The following is a 13,127-nucleotide window of genomic DNA, read 5'->3' on the forward strand; positions in this document are numbered from 1 at the left end:
GGCAGCCACAACTTTCTGGGCAAGCTTTGAAAGCAGCAGCAAGTTTTGGGAGCTCCAGCACCTGCTGAAGGGCAAAGCCTCCTCCTGGTTCTCTAAACCCCTTCTCTCCCTCCACTGTCCATACCTGGATTTCCAGCTCCTAATGCTGGTCCCAGTAACAGCCCTTCCCAGCTCCAATACATGGTGGTGATTCCCTGCCTTGTCCTCCTGTTAACGGCTGGAAAACTGTGCAGGCTGCAGGTGTGGCCTCAATAAACTCCCAAAGAATTCCTACTGCTTCCCTCCTGTGCAGCCAGCAGAGTCTCTGTGGGGCAGCTCCTAAAGCCTCAGGTTACTGCAAGTTAAACAGGAGTTTCCTACAGTGGGAAAGCCAGGAAGAGCAAAGGGATGCCATAAAAAGAGCAAAGCGATGTCACGTTGTTAATTCACTGCAATAAGATTATTTCAGGAAAACCATCGCCGTGAAGAAAAAGCCCACTGGTTTTTTTTTCACCCCCACCAAGAAAAAACAACCTGGTTTTTCTTTCTTTCCAACACTCCCACAGGTCAAATTCCCAAACCCAGCCCCGCAGAGCTGGAAGTGCGACTATTTAAAGTCATTGAAGATGTGCCAGAAAACTAGAGAGGCCTTTTTCTCCCCCCACAACCGCAGGGTGAACCCATTCCTGGGCACAACTCCTGGCTGCTGTGGAATCAGGGAGGTGGCAGAGGGCTCCTCCCTGGTGCTGGGACACAGGATCCATCCTGGCCTGGCTTCCTGTGTGAGCCAGGGGCTGTTTGCTCAGCTGGGTTTTGGAGGCAGCAGCAGCTCCTGCCAAACCTTGGTGAACTCAGAGGCTTTGGGGGAGAGAGAGACGGAGTCAGAAAAGCACTTTGGGCAAGATTCAAAGGCTGAGCTTGCCTTAGGTTGGCCTTGTGCTTTGCCACACACGTGGTGCAGGAAAACAGTGGGATTTGGGAGTTTAGTGGGAGTTTATGTTCCAGTTGTTTCATTAGGAACGGGGCTGGAGTGACAAACGTGCTGAACTCGTGACCTTCGCTTCCGAAGGGGCTCCACGAGCTGCTAAAAACAACACTCCCTGAATTCCCTCCCTCGCAGCAGCAGGTGTTTCATTACATACAGCACATAAACCACGGCATTCCGTGTTTTCTGGAGCCATCCATGTGTTCGTTATCCCGTAGGATGCAGGGATGAAAGCGCTGCGCTCCCACTGGGTTTCAAAGCCCTTCTCTGTCCTAACTCTGGTTTCCTACTCCTTGTGCTCCTTTCACAGGGAAGGCTTTTAATCCATGGCACTGGACTTCCCACATGGAACTGGGAAGTTTAAAGACAACCAGCTTCAACTCAGCAGCAGAGTTGGATCAGATCCAGCAGCTTCCCAGGATAAAGTCCCACTGCCTTGTTTTTCCCAAGTGCTCCAAACCTTCCCCACTTTCCTCCCCACCATCCATTATCCAACGCCTCAGCCAAGAAATAAGGAATTCATTCCAAGTACAACCATGTCAGAAGGGAGAAGACTCAAACCAGTCCATTATCTGAGGGTTGGGGTGTGAAAACCGGGAGAATGATTCCTTTTTGCTTTCCAAATGCCAAGTTTGGGAACATTTCCTACGGCATTCTCCTGGAAAAGCTGGCAGCCCATGGCTTGGACAGGTGGATCTTTGCTGGGTTAAGCCCTGGATTGGCTGGGGCCAGGGAACAAGGGACAGGAGGAGAGGGAACAGCCTCCAGCTGTGCCAGGGGAGGGTCAGGTCGGACATGAGGAGGGATTTCTCCATGGAAAGGGTGGTCAGGCACTGGAAGGGGCTGCCCAGGGAGGTTTGGAGTCCCCACCCCTGGAGGTGTCCAAGGATGTGGCACTCAGTGCTCTGGGCTGGGGGACAAGGGGGGCATCGGGCACAGGGGGGATCCATGGGCTGGGAAGGCTTTTCCAAGTAAAAATCCCCCAGTTCAGTAAAGAAGCAAACCAGAATTGTGCACTTTAGGTACAGAATATATCTTGATACAGATCTCTAAAAGCACAGATTTCTAACACACAGAGCCAGCCAACAATTTGAAATATTCTCCGCCAAAATACGGAGCTGCCTGAAAAGCTCAAGTGGCAATAAAACACCATGGAATGTTTGGGATCAATCAGGAAAACACCCTTAAAGTACAGTAGCAAATATTCCAAACTAATTCTAGCATCCCAGGAATTTCAGCATGTTCTTTGTGTAGTTGAATTCCTCAAAACTGACATGAAAAGGGCAACATATTGTCCCATCCAAAGTCAGCCACAGAATCCCAGGATCATTAAGGTTGGAAAAGACTTTTAGGGTCACCAGCCACTCTTTCTTCATTCTATTAACACTGCCAAGATCACAGAGTGGTTTGGGTTGGAAGGGACCTCAAAGACCATCCAGTTCCACCCAGGGACACCTTCCACTAGCCCAGGTTGCTCCAAGCTGTCCTTGAACACTTCCAGGGCTGGAGCAGCCATGATGCCAGGAATGATCAGCATGAACCCCTCAGGCTTTGCCAACTCTCACTAATTATAAGGAATTAAGAGGGAGACAAACCCATTACTGTGTGTCCCCAGACCTGCAGTTCCAGTTACGGGTTAAAATCCACGTGGGACAGCCTTGGAAATGCCCAGGAATTCTGGCAGGTGGTTTATTACAGACAAGGTGGGTGGCACGAGGCCCGAGATCTGCTCCCTCTGCACAGCCATGGAACTGGATATCTCCAGCAAAAGGCCAGGAGCTGGATTAGCCCAAGCTGTTCCATTAGGCCCTAACACCTCAACCAACCCTCCTTTCCCAACACAATCCATAAATTATCCCCACGGAAAAGGCTGGATCACTTCTGGAGGCCCAACACGCCCCCCTTTCCTCCGTGTTTGTCACGAGGCGCCAAGAGCAATGTTTAGTTTGGATTCCCAGGAAAAGGCCTGCCTTTCCCACCCCCTCCATGCCAGCAGAACACGGGCACCTGAGCAACTGAAGAGCAGGAATTTTCTTTTTTAATCTTTTTTCATCAGTCGGGGGGAAATTACCAACGAGGTTCCAGAAACCACCAGAATTTCTAGAACCAGCCTTTCCTTACTTTTACAGCCACTCCTTTGTTCCCCTTTTTTTATTTAATTAACAGCTTTTTAAATATGCATCAAATTAGCCCAAACATCCATCAAGCATTTAATAGTTTCTACAGCCCCTTTTAACTCTATTATTGTGCCCCACTATGAAAACAGGCCCAAGTAATCAGAGTTTTATTGAGCTCCCCCATCCCCCCCCCACCTCTTTCTACAGGACAGGGCAGAAACTTCATTTTGGACAAGTAATTTTGATCCATTCCATGCAAAACCAACAAGGTGGGAGCTTTTTTTTCTCCTGTATAAAATATGGTTTTGGATCATAAAGGCTGTTTTCTTTTCCTGCTTTTCACAGAGGCTGCATTTTCAGTAGATTGTAACTATCCACGAGGGAGCCCCGTAAGAAACTCTTTCACAGGAACAGAGGGAAACCAGTAACTGTGAAATCATTTGAAATGAGCAGGATGCTTTTCCTGCTGGTGCCAGGTATGGAGTTCAGTCCCAGGCCAAGGAGTTGGAGACACAATGTTCTTCACCACTGGATTTATCCAGACTCAGTCTGAGCTGGAAGGCACCTCAGGAGAATAAAAAAATGGCTCTTTCAAGGGGGATTTTTAATTCTTCTTTCTTTTTTTTTTTTTCCCTGGAAAGAAAAATTCATATTTGATCCCTCTAAAAAGAGCTGGACTTTGCACTGGACATGGACACCCAGCTCAGCCCCCAGAGCTGCTCTGCTTTCCCTCACAATCTGAGAAAGATTTTTCTGCTGGGGAGAAAAATCTTCCCCAAATCTCCCGTATTTGGGGCAGAATTCAACACACTAAGTGGAATCATGGAATTCCAGGCTGGTTTGGATTGGAAAGGACCTGAAAGCTCATCCCATTCCATCCCCTGCCATGGGCAGGGACACCTTCCACTTGCCCAGGGTGCTCCAACCTGGCCTTGGACATTTCCAGGGATGGGGTAGCCACAGCTTCCCTGGGAATTGCATCCCTCACCACCCTCTCAGCCAAGAATTCCTTCATAATATCCCATCTAACCCGCTGGCAGTGGGAAGCCATTCCCCCTTGTCCTGTCCCTCCATCCCTTGTCCCCAGTCCCTCTCCAGCTCTCCTGGAGCCCCTTTAGGCACAGGAAGAGGCACTAAGGTCTCCCTGGAGGCTTCTCCTCTCCAGGTCACACATTCCCAGCTCTCCCAGCCTGGCTCCGTCCCTGTGAATCCAGTCTGACCACACATACACAGCCCAGGAGACAATTCCAGCTGGAATTAATGCCATTAACTGATGGCACATTGGGTGCCAGTCCTGCCCAGCCTTCCTTCCCTGCTCACCCCACTGGAACTCTGCATCCACCAGCTCCTCCTCTGGGAAAAAAACACCTTTTTCCCATTGGAAAAGAACTTGGAATAAACCTGGTCCCTGTGGTAACCAAGCTGTGAGCCCTGTGCTGTGTCCTGGGACACACTCCCCCTCTCCCAGGGATGGAACCACTGCATTCCCACTTCTATCCCTCCCTTCTGGGAACACTTCCATCCGCTGCCTCATTTGGATTTATACTGGACCCACAGGAGAGAAATTCCATGTTTTTGTGTGCAAAGGAGCTCCAGGATTATCCCAAATCCTGCCCCTGTGTTGTAACACCACTGCTTGGGGACCACATTATTTACCCTGGGACACCCCAGGATGGTGTGGGCTGACTGGGAAACCTCTCCCAAATTCTGGGATATCTGAATCCCAATTAACAGCATTGGCTGGAGGGGACACCCCTGTGCTGCAGTTGAGGGATTAATTTAAAAATCACTGACCTGTAGAGCTTTAAACAACCAGAATCAGCAATAACTATATTTCTTCTAAGCCTCAAAGTGCCCAAGGTATCCCAATTTAATTAATTAAACTAATATTAAAAAATAAAAAGCTATTTAATAGCACTTGTTCCTCATAGAAACCTCCAAGCTCCTGCTTTCCCAAAGCCCTTTTGGTTGGGCAAAGGTGGGAATTCTGGGATTTAAAGCTATTTAATAACCTGCCTCCATTTTTCCCACCCCTCAAATAAAAGGAGTGGAATCCAAAATGGAACATCTGTTTCTTTCCCTGCTTAACATGAGGGGCTCAGATTCTAAACAAATCCATGGAGGAAGTTTTCTTAGGAATTTTTAGGCTCAACACAGCTAAAATCTTGTGTATTCCAGACTGACCTGTTGGTTTGACCTGAAAATTGTGGCTATTATTTTAAGTTGCTGCACATGCAGGACCCAGCTGATGAAATTCCCAGTTTTCTTTCCTTTTCCCTTCTTTTTCTTTCATTAAAACTCCTCAAAAAGCAAGTGCATGTTTGGGAAACACAGCCCAGAAAAGGTTTGGGAGGAATGCTTTGACCATAAATAAATATTCCTCAGCAAGGAGCAGCTGGAAGGTGGGAAATACTCCTGAGATGTTGGATTAAGGATTAATTCACCAACTTCACCTCATTTCTAGTGGATTAATCCCCAATAAATCAGTGGATCTATTGATCCTTTTTTTTGTCTGAATAAATAAATACTTTAACAAATATTAACAATAAATATTATCTAGACTATTTATTATATATAATAAATACATTTCATTATATATAATATAATATTTATTCATAAGAATTATTAAAATATTTGCTAAAATATTTTAATATTTATTATTCTTTAACAAAGTATTACCCAAAGTTCCAGCACTCAGAGTCCTAGTTTTTATTCCCTCTATTTTCCCAGTTGGCAGAAGGACAAAGCTTTAATGAATATAAGTGGGAAAATACCCCATTTATTTTACTTATATTAATAAAATGAGGGAAGATGAACATCCTATTGACAGACACAGGGACATCCATCCTTTCATCACATGGAATTTCCCAAAGCACGTTTTCTTTCCAATTTTCCCTGGATTTTTGGTTACCTAATCCCAAAAACCCAGCAGTCCGAGCCCCTTTTCCTCTCCAATGCAGGCCACACTTTGGAATTCAGCTGCATATTGATGGAGGAGATATTTCTCCTGGAGATTTTGATGGAAAACCAATTAAAGAGCCGGAAGTCTGGGGAGAACTGGGCAATTCCCACATCTGGCACCAAATCCAGGGCCATGAACACAGAGTTCAAGCCCATCCCTGAATTCCCACCTCCCACTTGGCAGCAATGAACCTCTTGGAATTCCTCCTCCTTTTTAATGACTTTTGCTGCCTCTCTTTTCCAGAGAGATTCCACAGAGCAGTGGATTCCTCCCAGATTTGCTGCTCTGCAGCCTTGCCCTGCCCTCCTCATGAGGGACATCCCTCAGGGATGAGACATTCCCAGGATTCTGGGCTGACATGACTCCAGGAAAACTACACATCTCCCTGGATCAACTCTTCAGGGAAACCACTGCTCTTTGGATCAGGAATCCAGGAAAACTACACTTCTCCCTGGATCAGGATTTCAGGAAAATTGCACTTCTCCCTGGATCATCTTTCCATGAAAACTACACTTCTCCCTGGATTATGACTCCAGGAAAACTACACTTTTCCCTGGATCATCTTTTCAGGAAAACTACAGTTCTCCCCTGATCATGACTCCAGGAAAACTTCTCATCTCTCTGGATCAGGACTCCAGGAAAACTACACTTTTCCCTGGATCAGGACTGCAGGAAAACTACACTTCTCTCAGGACAAGGATTTCAAGAAAATTATACTTTTCCCTGGATCACCTTTCCAGGAAAACTACACTTCTCCTTAGATCATCTTTTCAGGAAATCTACATTCCTCTCTATTTCAGGAAAACAACACTTCTCCCTGGATTATGACTCCAGGAAAACTACACTTTTTCCTGGATCAGGACTCCAGGAAAACTACACTTCTCCCTGGATCATCTTTTCAGGAAAACTCCTGATCTCTCTGGATCACAACTTGAGGAAAACTACACTTCTCTCTGGATCAGGACTCCAGGAAAACTTCTCATCTCCCTGAATCAGGACTCCAGGAAAACTACACTTTTCCCTGGATCAGGACTGCAGGAAAACTACACTTCTCCCTGGATCATCTTTTCAGGAAAACTCCTGATCTCTCTGGATCATGACTTGAGGAAAACTACACTCCTCCCTGGATCATCTTTTCAGGAAAACTCCTGATCTCCCTGGATCAGGACTTGAGGAAAACTACACTTCTCTCTGGATCAGGACTCCAGGAAAACTACACTTTTCCTTGGATCAAGATTTGAGGCAAACTACATCTTTCTGTGGATCATCATTTCAGGCAAACGATCCCTCTCCCTGGATCCCAAAGCCCTCAACAGCATCACTGGAAAAGCAGGAGCAGCCCTGGCTGCTGGGAAAGGCCACCCGACGATATTCCAGGGCCTCGGGCAGGTTGTCAGTGCTGCAGTGGGAAGTCAGCAGGATTTTTCCAGCCCGAGCTGACACAGCTCAGGGCTCAAAAGGTGCCACAAACCCCAAGCAGAGACTGAATGGATGTTGGAGAGGCTCCAAGCGAGCCGGGAACGCCCTGGATATCAGAGAAGGGACAATTGGCCTTTGCAAACATTTGGAGGGGTTCAAAGGGCTTTTGTCTTTAGGGTGTTCTCTTCATCTGAGAGAAAAACCATCCAGAAAATGGAGCACAAACAGCAGGGGAAGCTTCCCGAGCTGGAAATCCATGGGGTTGTGTCAATCCTGCCCTGTTATCCCGTTCTGTGCCCTGACAGGACACACTAAACAGCACAGAGGGACAGTGTGACCTGAACCGCTAATGCTGCTCCCAAACTTAGGCTGGAGTGATGATCCAACAGCACCATCTAGTCAGAAATCCAGGAATAGAACAGCTTGGCTTGTTCTCCATGGCTCAGGAATGAGCTGAAGCATCAACAGAGCACAATCCACTTGGAACCCTGTTTTGTTTCCAGGGAAATTTCCCCCTCAAGCTCCTGCCAAACAGCCAAGGGCGTCTCAGTGATCCCAGAGCTGCACATTTCTAAGGAATGGGGTGTGATCCAGCAAGGTGGATAAAGATGGGTAATTCCTAATGGATTTATGAGCAGGAATCTAAAGGTGTTTTCCTGTTTTTAGAAGGATTTGGTTCACAGAATCATCACAGATGGATTTGGGTTGGAAGGACCTTAAAGTTCATCCCATTCCACCCCCTGCCATGGGCAGGGACACCTTCCACTAGCCCAGGTTGCTCCAACCTGGCCTTGGACACTTCCAGGGATGGGGCAGCCACAGCTTCCCTGGGAATTCCATCCCAGCCCCTCCCCACCCTCCCAGGGAAGGATTTCTTCCCAATATCCCATCCAAACCTCCCTGGGTTCATAAACCACGGCCCTTGGGACGAGAAATTCCTTCCAGGCAAGCAGGCCTGGGGCTGCCCAGCCAATCCCAAACTCCAGGGAGGAAGATACACCCCCCAAGAGCTGGATCTGCCATCCCAACTTTTTCTTTTGGGAAAGCTGAAAGAGGCAGAGAAGTGGTCAAGGCTCCAAGAGCCACCACGGATTTCAGGGAGCTCTGGGAAAAGCTGGACTCGGGGTCTGAGTTGCAGCATTTCAAACACTCCAGATCATTCCTGACAAAGAACATCGAGAGTAAAAACCTCCAAGGCTGAATGAAGATTAAAGAAATGAGGAGATGGGGAATGGAAGATGGAGGAGTTCACGAAATGCACTCATTTTCCCCAAAAAACCTGTCTAATTTTGTAAGAGATTTGTGGAACTCACTGTATCCCCTCAGTGCCTCCTCACCAGTGCATCCAACCAGAGTTGGAGACTTCCCACAGGGCCAAGGGATCACAAAAGTCCACCTAAAAACTTTGCAAGGTTGAAAAAGCAAAAGCTCTCCAGTTGTAACAGGAAGACACTTAAATCAGGGGGGTTCAACCTTCTGTGAGCACTCACAAGTCCTTTTTAGATCTTTTATAAGGGAGTAAAACAACAAAAAAGACCCAAACAAAACCCAGCAAACCCAAAAACCAATTTCCCTTTCACAACTACTGACTGGGGAGAAAAAAATCACAGCAGCAGACAGAGGAAAAGCTTGGTCAGAAATGGGAAAAAAAACATATTTAAGGCAAAGAAAAAGGTCATGATTACAATCTTTAGTCTCAGATTTCCTTGCAGGCCATTCCCATCTTACCCTGTCTGTTGTCTGGGATGATTTCTGTGACGCCTCATAATCCTTCTTGGTTTCCAGGATTCTTTTTACCAGCCCACCTGTTGAACAGTCCAGATATTCCTCAGCATTGCTTGGCACTGAACTTGTTTCAAACATTAAAATCAAACCCGACTGCTTCCATTTTTTTAAATGCAAATAGTTTTTAGGGCCAGAGGAACAGCATTTTATTGTGTATTTTAAATACTGAGATCCAATGTATTTGTTAGTTCCATTTTTTCCTCCAAAGCTTTTCTAGAGGTGGCCCTGAGGGCCAATCCCATCTCAGAGCTGACAAGCTGTACCTGACACTTGAGGAGAAGTTCATTTATGAGCTTTCTGCAGGATTTTCAATCCTGCTGACACCGGAGATGCACAGAAATCTGTGCTCAACACCAGCTGTAAATCCAGCTGCAGGACAAGCTCGGAGAAATCCCTGCCAACGTTGCAAACTCCTGCTCTCAGGAGGTGTTTTACTGCTTTATTCAGCATTGGAAGTGTTCAGCACTTGCTTTAAACCAAGTTGTTTATATCTATATAGAAATAAAATGTTTATATTTATAACTATAAATATAAATAATAATACATAAATATATACTTTAATATATATATTAAGTGTGGGTAGAGCCCTTCCCAAACCTTCGTTCGCAAAGCCCGGCCATGATGATGATGATGATGATATAAAAATATATATAAAAGCAAACATACCATGCTTCTGATCATCAACCAGCTCAACTTCAGGCTCCTGAACAGGCAGGAAGAGAGATTTAGTTGGAAAAAGTTGGTGTGGCTGTACAATTATTACAGTTATTCAAAAATACTCAGCTGGAAGCTGCTTAAGTCCATTCCAGAATCCCAGACTGGTTTGGGTTGGAAGGACCTTAAAGTTCATCTCATTCCACCCCTGCCATGGGCAGGGACACCTTTCCCTGGCTGCTCCAACCTGGCCTTGGACATTTCCAGGGATGGGGCAGCCACAGCTCCTCTGGGAATTCCATCCCAGCCCCTCCCCACCCTCACAGCCAACAATTCCTTCCCAATATCCTGTTTGTCAGTAGGAAGCCATTCCCTGTGTCCTGTCCCTCCACCCCTTGTCCCAGGTCCCTCTCCAGCTCTCCTGGAGCCCCTTTAGGCCCTGCAAGGGGCTCTCAGGTCTCCCTGGAGCCTCCTCTCCACCAAGCTGAACATTCCAAACAAAACAGGGAAAAATGTTCTGTAATGTGCCCCATGACCAAACCTTTCTCATGTGTGGCAGAGGCCCTGCTGCCTCCACCACAAACTGCTCGTCCTCCTCCTCCTCAGGACCCTGCTGGTCCAGGATCACGGTTGGGGCGCTTTTGGCGCTGCCGCTCCTGCAGGAGACACGAGGAAAGTGGGAATCTTCAGGAGCTCTGCCCAGACCAAAACTAAATAAGCAACTGAAACTAAATAAGCAACTGAAAGCCAACTACAACCACTGAGGTTGGAAAAGCCCTTCAAGGTCACAGAGTCCAACCTGTGGGTGACCCCCCTTCACCCCAAGCGGAGTTTCCATGAGCAGTGGGGTGACCCTCCAGAGCTGGGGAGGCACAGCAAGCAGAGCTGAGGAACAGCTGCTTCCAGAGCCCACATTCCCACCTTTCTGGGATCAGGGGCTCTGTGCTCTCCTGCCGTCTCACTCGGGGAGGGGCCGGCCTGGCACTGCCGGGGCGCGGGATCCGCCTGGAACGACAGCGGGAAAAGGGTTTGCACGGGACACACACCAAAAAAGGAATCAGCTGGGGATCCACAGCCCAGCTCATCTCACCCACACCCCCCTCCTCATGGAGGCCATGGAATGTTCTTCTCAAACATCCCTCCTTTTAATAAAATTACATCCCCAGCTTCCCCGGATCAAGAACAGGACAAAGGATAAAACCCACACCTTTGGCTGGGCTGAGGGGGCACATCGGGAGGTGCTTCCCCACCTTCAGGCTTTTCAGGAGCCACGTTCTCCACTTCTCTTCCTGTCAGATAAAACAACAGAACACGGTGGCTTGGCTGGCAAGGAAAAGCTGATTTTTCCTCCTGACAGTATTTTGAATTGTATCAGTGCTCATGGAACACAGCAGTGCCAAGCTGCTTCAATTAGAAATAAAGTCCTATATAAAGTTAAAAGATCTTGGGGATCTTGCCAGTTTTTAACCAAGCACAATTCAAAAGGGATACTGAAAAATTAAAATTAAAAAAAAAAATTAAATTTTTAAAAAATTTTAGACTTCTTAACTGAAAAATTAAAATTTAAAAACATTTTGAAGATTTTAAAAAAAATTTTAGACTTACTTAACTGAAAAGTTAAATTTCTTCGGTTTTATATGTTTCCCTCAGCTGTGAAAATACAATGGCCTCACTCAATTTTTCCAAAGGATTCTAGGATTTGAGGATTTCTTCTGCAATCCCCCCCCTAGTCCAGATATTTAATACTCATAAGGAGAAGGAGGAAGGAAAAAATCACATACTGGCATTCCCAAAATGGAAAACCGACCCTGTATTAACATGGCTGTTCAAGAACTCCCTGGAATAGATTTCAAAAAATTCCCAACAGGTTTTTATTTTCAAGTGAGAACCCATAAAGTGTTTATAAACTCTTTAATTCTGTTTTTTTTTTTAACACAAAGCACTTTCATAGATGGTTTTTGGTGTTAAATAGAAACTACTTGGATAAAGTTACTCGAAGCACTTAAACACAACTCACTCATGTTTTGGTACAGTTTAAAAATTCTTAAATCCATCAAATAAAGGGAGGAAAAAAGCATTACAGAAGTGCTTTATTTATCAAAAAGCCCTTTTTAATAGTAGAAGTTTTTAACTATGTTTGATGCTGGTCTTTTGTCCCTGGGATGTCACGGGGAAAATCATCTGGAAATAACAAATACAGTGATTTTTTTAGATAAATTCAGAAATTCTTTAATCATCATCTGACAAAAGAACTCCATCCAGAACTTGGCAACTATTACCAGGGTCAGGAGAAGAGGAAATAAATCATGGTTTTATATCACAGAATCACAGGATGGTTTGGGTTGGAAGGGACCTTAAAGGTCCTGAACCTAAAAAATTAAGGTTCACTAATGCATTGTTGTTCCACTGCCTCACGGAATAAAGCTGAAAATAAAGAATAGTCAACACAGTAAAGGTTGGACTTGATGCTCTTGGAGGTGTTTTCCAACCTTATTTATTCTATGATCCTGAATATTTGGTTCTTCTACCACCTGAGGATCCAACCCAGATCAATAATGAACCTCCAAGTACTCCTCTTATATCCATTCAAAATATAAATAGAGGGATATAAATCATAAATAAATCAAATATACATAAATATTCCAGCACAGACACATTCCGGTGGACAGGGCAGCTCCAACTGATGCCAAAGAATCCATGTGGAAGTTCTCCCAGTTGTGGAAAGTCCCACAAATGTCTTGGCCATCCTTCTCTCCTTCCTCAGACTGACACAGGAGGGCTGGGAAACACCCTTTGTGCTCTCCCACATCCCACATCTCTGGGATCACCTTTCCCAACTAAGCCAAGCATCTGGATCTGGAGAAAACAAAAACGTAGCTTTTTTCCTTCAACCTCAGCTCTTCTTCCTACATTTTGCTTTTCCAGGGCTCCGAGGAGCCGGATACAAATATCATCCACAATCCACATCTTTGGGAGCTCGGGGAAAAAAGAGGGAATGCAGAGGTGGAATTTTCCCCTGGAATCCTGTAAAATGCCAACACTGAGGCTCCCAAACCTGTCCAAAAAGACCACGTGCACTGACTGAGTTCCTACAGAGGGAATCCCAAGGGACTGACGTGCAGCATCTTCCTTGGGATGTGGCCTCTTGGAAAACTTGCCAAAGAACAGGAAAGAGAAAATAAAAGTAATTGTTTTATCAAGGAGTGTACTTTTTTCAAACCAATTG

At 45.9% G+C, this 13,127-nt stretch overlaps 1 protein-coding gene across 4 annotated transcripts in view; it reads right to left on the bottom strand.

Moving 5' to 3' along the window:
• Window positions 1-311: 311 nt before the first annotated feature.
• LOC113962991 (TRAF3-interacting protein 1-like) overlaps window positions 312-13,127 on the bottom strand; it is a 28,844-nt gene continuing 16,028 nt past the window's right edge. The window contains exons 9-14 of one of the 4 annotated variants that reach the window (XM_027673785.1): window positions 11,109-11,190; window positions 10,823-10,906; window positions 10,443-10,557; window positions 9,914-9,950; window positions 9,191-9,267; window positions 312-334 (exon numbers count right to left, since the gene is read on the bottom strand). In XM_027673785.1, the coding sequence (XP_027529586.1) occupies window positions 332-334; window positions 9,191-9,267; window positions 9,914-9,950; window positions 10,443-10,557; window positions 10,823-10,906; window positions 11,109-11,190 (398 nt within the window). In that variant the 3' untranslated portion in view covers window positions 312-331. Of the gene's footprint in view, window positions 357-5,977; window positions 6,089-6,739; window positions 6,800-9,190; window positions 9,268-9,913; window positions 9,951-10,442; window positions 10,558-10,822; window positions 10,907-11,108; window positions 11,191-13,127 lie in introns of those variants that run through there. The other 3 variants (XM_027673784.1, XM_027673782.1, XM_027673783.1) reach the window with 3 other exon arrangements.

This window comes from Neopelma chrysocephalum, unplaced genomic scaffold, assembly GCF_003984885.1.
Source record: "Neopelma chrysocephalum unplaced genomic scaffold, ASM398488v2 Primary Assembly neopelma1_186966, whole genome shotgun sequence".
Taxonomy (NCBI): Eukaryota; Metazoa; Chordata; class Aves; order Passeriformes; family Pipridae; genus Neopelma; species Neopelma chrysocephalum.